The 5,235-nt window shown below is 39.0% G+C and overlaps 1 protein-coding gene across 1 annotated transcript in view; it reads left to right on the top strand.

The window, feature by feature from the left end:
* Enpp3 (ectonucleotide pyrophosphatase/phosphodiesterase 3) overlaps positions 1–4,231 on the top strand; it is a 64,085-nt gene extending 59,854 nt beyond the window's left edge. Inside the window, exons 21-24 of the mRNA XM_021221122.2 lie at positions 246–323; positions 1,207–1,339; positions 3,177–3,333; positions 4,046–4,231. Coding sequence (XP_021076781.1) covers positions 246–323; positions 1,207–1,339; positions 3,177–3,333; positions 4,046–4,216 — 539 coding nt within the window. The 3' untranslated portion in view covers positions 4,217–4,231. The remainder of the gene's footprint in view (positions 1–245; positions 324–1,206; positions 1,340–3,176; positions 3,334–4,045) is intronic.
* The last annotated feature ends 1,004 nt before the right edge of the window (positions 4,232–5,235 follow it).

Here is a 5,235-nt window from a genome sequence, read left to right as displayed (position 1 = left end):
CAGGCAGATTTCTGAGTTCGAGGCCAGCCTGGTCTACAGAGTGAGTTCCAGGACAGCCAAGGCTACACAGAGAAACCCTGTCTTGAAAAACCAAAACCAAAAAAAAAAAAAAAAAAAAAAAGAGAGAGAGAGAGAGAGAGAGAGAGAGAGACATGATTTAGAGATGTACAGTAGAAAGAGGCTTAAGGAAAGCAAAGAACGAGTCACTGAAATCCAATACTTACTAAAACACCTTTGTTTTACAGCAATCAAAAGAACTAATGAGAGTCAATACGATGCCTTAATTACAAGTAATTTGGTGCCAATGTATAGAGAATTCAAAAGTAAGTATCTACCTGCCCCTGTCCCACACTGGGCAGTAAAGGTGGGGGCTCACCGATGCTGAATAAGCGCTGTGCCCTGACCCATGTACTTGGCCCTGATGCTCAGTCTGTTGCCATTCTTTATTTTTTGATAGCAGCTGGATAAGTTGACCAGGATGATCTTGAACTCGCTTTGTAGTCCAGTCAGGCCTTGAACTTGTTATCCTTTCTTCTAATCCCCCACAATAGCTGGGATTACGGGCTTGGTGGTGCAAATGCATTAATGCTAAGCTAAAAGAGCGACTCCTTGGTCTGCCAGACTAAACCTACGTTTTAGGATTGCAATTTGTTATTTGCACTGAGTCATTGTAGGTCTGCTATTTTAAATATAGGCAACAAAAACTGTGGATGTCATTTCTTTGTGACTAACTATAATTTTGACTTGTTGTTAGAATTTGATAATTGCTTTAAGTTTGTTCTTAATTCTTACCTGTTAAGAGCTACTGATAGAGCAAAATTTTATTAACATTCACCATGAGTGAAAGAAATGTAAATGTCTGTTTCCAGAATGATAATTAGTAAGATGGTATGTGTGGTCTGAAGATTGTTAATAGTCATTGTTGAAGGAATTTGGAGACATATTTTGCTCTAATAAAATGACAAAAAGTTCTCATCAACATGGCTGCTTATTTTAGTTGCATAACTATCTTGTAGAAATAGCCAATCAGAAGAGAGAACAAGAAAAAAAAAACAAACAAACAACAACAACAAAAAAGAAATAGCCAATCACCATGGGCAATTACTGGAATGGAATGTGATGCTATTTAAATGTGCCAACAATAGAAAATATTTGCACATTCAGTAAAATCAGATATTTTTACATACCTCATTTTTTCATTTTTAGAAATGTGGGACTACTTCCATGAGGTTCTGCTTATAAAATATGCTGTAGAAAGAAATGGACTGAATGTGGTTAGTGGACCCATCTTTGATTATAATTATGATGGTCATTTTGATGCTCCAGATGAAATCACACAGTAAGTAATTTAACTTTTTGATTTAGCAATAGATTATCATAAAGGAAAATCTCAACTTTAACTAGATACTGTACAAGCTCACTATTACATAGTGTATGCATAGCATGTTCATATTCAGTTGCTATTGATGCCAATTTTCAGTTTAAACTCCCTAAATATTTAGCCGAGAAGATTTATATGGCCAGAACTTAAACTGATGGTTTCCAGGTAAAGTTTAACAAAAAAAATTATTGGAAAATTTATAAAATGTGAACAAAGACAAGATGAGATTTTTCTGGAGGAAATGTAGAGTCTGAGCCATCAATAAATATAGAATCAAACCAACTATTATCAGGAAAAACCAAGTGCAGGCTAAGCTTACCTTAGTAAATATCGCAGATGCAGTGGACAATCCACAAAATGGTTTCAATAGAGGATGCAAATAGAGTTCAGTAGAAAACCAGTCCAAGCTGGGCATGGTGGCACACGCCTTTAATCCCAGCACTCGGGAGGCAGAGGCAGGTGGATTTCTGAGTTCGAGGCCAGCCTGGTCTACAGAGTGAGTTCCAGGACAGCCAGGGCTACACAGAGAAACCCTGTCTTGAAAAACCAAAAAAAAAGAAAAAAAGAAAACCAGTCCAAACAAACTGTACACCTTGATACTAAACCCATTATAACAGGCTGCTATGGGTTACTTTTCCACGTTAGCGTCTTTCTCGGTACTAGGCTTTTCCAGAGAGGAGTCCCACTGCTTCTTCTATTATCAAAATGTCAAAAGGATAAAACAAAACAGCAGCAGGGTCCCAGCCTAGAGTATGGAAAGCCCCAGTTTCCACTGACACCCATTAATAAAGCAAACCTCACACGAGGTGTACAGCCAGCCCCAGGCTTTTCCAGCTCTTTCCAGTCACTGCTCTTTGACTTTGAGACAAGGTCAGAGGTAGCACAGGCTGGCCTTGAACTCACTACTACAGTGCTGAGGATATATTTGAAATCCTGTTCCTCTTGCTTCTGTATCCCCAGTGCTGGAGAGGGTGGCGGTGCCGCCACACCTGGCTTTTGTTTGGTCGTAGAGTAGATTCTCTGTAGTGGTCTCATCGTCTGCTAATTTTTACAAATATTTTGAGAACTCTTTCTTACATACTAGGTAGTTTTCTAAGCACGTACATAGGCTTAGCTCTGAGTCAGAAAAGAGGAAACCAGGGCTCAGAGAGGTTAAGTAACTTGTTTGATAGGTTTTTCACCTATTGGCAAAGCCAGACTGGAGGTACAGGCAGTCTGAATCTGAATCGGTCATATGTTGCTGCCCATAGGAGCTCACAGGTTTCCACTAGTAGGGTCCACGGATTACCTTTATGTTCTCTCAAAACTTTTAATGTGTGCATTCATGTTTGTTAGTAGAAAGCCAGCCAGCACGCCATCAGCTGTCTGGATCTACTCCCAGGTGGACCCTGTGGATACTTCCATATTAAAGTTGATTAAATGAGGGTCTTGGGGGAGCAGATGATCTACCCGTGCAGCTGAAGTACGCAGCCATAAGAGACGGGATCCTTTGTTCTTAGCCCTGACTCTTATTAGAAGACACCCCAGTGAAGTATGAAGCCAAGGGACTTGGGAAACACAGGGCAGAATGCCATGGGCTTTCTTTGTGTTCTAATGGTTCGCTCTAATGTTAGAATGACCATACTATAGATTTTGACTGGAGCTTTCTGACTCATTGACATGGAAGTCATATATGATAAAGCTATACTTTCCACCTAGCCCTTCACCTCGGCATTTCCTTAATGCCAAGCTATAAAATTAAAAAAAAAAAAAAGACATTTGTAATGGTGTCAAATTATGTCAATTATGTCTTCAGATATGTAGCTGGCACCGATGTTCCTATCCCAACACACTACTTTGTGGTGCTGACAAGTTGTAAAGATCAAACCTACACACCCGACAACTGCCCTGGGTGGCTGGATGTCCTGCCCTTCATCATCCCTCACCGGCCCACCAACATAGAAAGCTGTCCTGTGAGTACTCCTGGAGAACCTGGGGCCAGAAAACCATTATCCATATCTCATCCGAGCTGTCATAAAAGCCGCCCGATCTAAAACATATATTGCTGTTCTTTGTGGGTAGAGTTCTATAGATGTATGATCGATAGAATTAATATTAAACACGAATCTGCATATGTAAACAAGTATTTATCTATGAATGTGTGTGTGTGGTTGATACTCATGAGGGTAATTAAAGTTTGAAAATACAAACCAGCGCTATATACCGTATACTGACATGTAGTAACAGTTTAAAAACCGTTGAGATTCATCCTGACTTACGCAAGTTAGTAATGTTAGATCTGTACCTAGGAACAAAAAGATAACTACCTAAATGATATTTCTTTTGAAATATTGTGTCTAGGGGCTGGGGAGATAGCTCCATTGATAAGCAGTTTCCAGGCAAGTGTGATGACCTGAGTTCACCGTGGCTGGTGTGTCGTACACACACAATCCCAACATGGGGGCCGGGGGCTAGGAAGGGCTGCAGTGACAGGACAGTGGGTAGGAGTTTACAGTGAAGAGTATTTCTTCTAGGACTTTTGTTTGATTAAACAAAATTTAGTTGTATCAAATGAAGAGCCAAGGAAATGAAAAAAAAAATCACAAACCAGACAGTAGTAAAATATCTTTATGCCAATGGAAAGATAACACCATGTGAAAAATGGTTTTGTGTTTCATTTTTCAGGAAAACAAGACCGAAGACCTTTGGGTTGAAGAAAGGTTTCAAGCACATGCCGCCCGGGTTCGAGACGTGGAGCTCCTCACTGGCCTTGACTTTTATCAGGAGAAAGCACAGCCTGTCTCTGAAATTTTGCAACTGAAGACATATCTGCCCACGTTTGAAACCATTATTTGAATGGATGGATATATAAAGCCGTTTGACAACATGGAGAAATTTCCTGTCGAAAAAAAAGTTATAAAATAAAATTTTCTATTTTTCCTTAATCCTTAAAGTCATATTATACATTTTCATTATAATCAGTCTTATTTATTTTTATAGACACTAGAAGACATCTCATTTAATTTTATTTATTCTTCTGCCCTCCTCCCCTCGTATATACACACATGTGTGCTGGTGGCCACGGAGGCCCGAGGAGGGCGTGGAGTCCTTTAGAGCTGGCGACATTTGTCAGTATTTGGCAGAAACACATGGTGTTGATTTGTGTGTCCTGAACCATAGTGCTCACAAGGTTGAGCTGGTGGTTACAGACTCTGCTCTGTAAACCAGTCCTTTCCCTTTGTAATGGATGCCTTCACGTGTGAAGGCTACTGAGAGCCCTGAGTCTATGTGTAGGTTGTTCCCAACATGATTACTAAGATACAGCAATGAACGACATGGCAAATATGCACTTTTATGTTGTGGGACGTGTATCTTGCAGGTGAATTCCCTAAAATGGATAATTTCTATGTCTACAATCTAAAACGCGTGTATTGCTACAGATTGAAGGATTAGGTCTATTTTTTCCAGTTCTGAGTTCAATGAAGCATGGCTTTCAACTCATTCAAAAATGAAAATGTTTATCTTTAAAGTAGTATATATTCATTACAAGACTACAATATAGTATATATATATTATGTATTAAATAATGAATTGTACATTTTAATATGTAAATATTAAACTCCTATGTAATCTTACTGACCAGTGTTTACAATGATTAAAGCCTATGGACCCGCAACCCTTGGCATGGATCTCCTTTCAAACATAGTTTTAAAAATATGGGATTTAGGAAAATATCCATTCATATTATTATGGCTTAGAAGCAAATGTTTTCCCCCTCAGATAATTTCTAATTTTTAGGAGAATGTGCACAGAATTTCAAAATGAAGTCTGCTCAATATATGCTGATATATGCTCACTTAAAACTTGGAAAAAGA

Source organism: Mus pahari, chromosome 21 (genome assembly GCF_900095145.1).
Source record: "Mus pahari chromosome 21, PAHARI_EIJ_v1.1, whole genome shotgun sequence".
Classification (NCBI taxonomy): Eukaryota; Metazoa; Chordata; class Mammalia; order Rodentia; family Muridae; genus Mus; species Mus pahari.
This window is presented reverse-complemented; position numbering and strand designations above follow the sequence as displayed.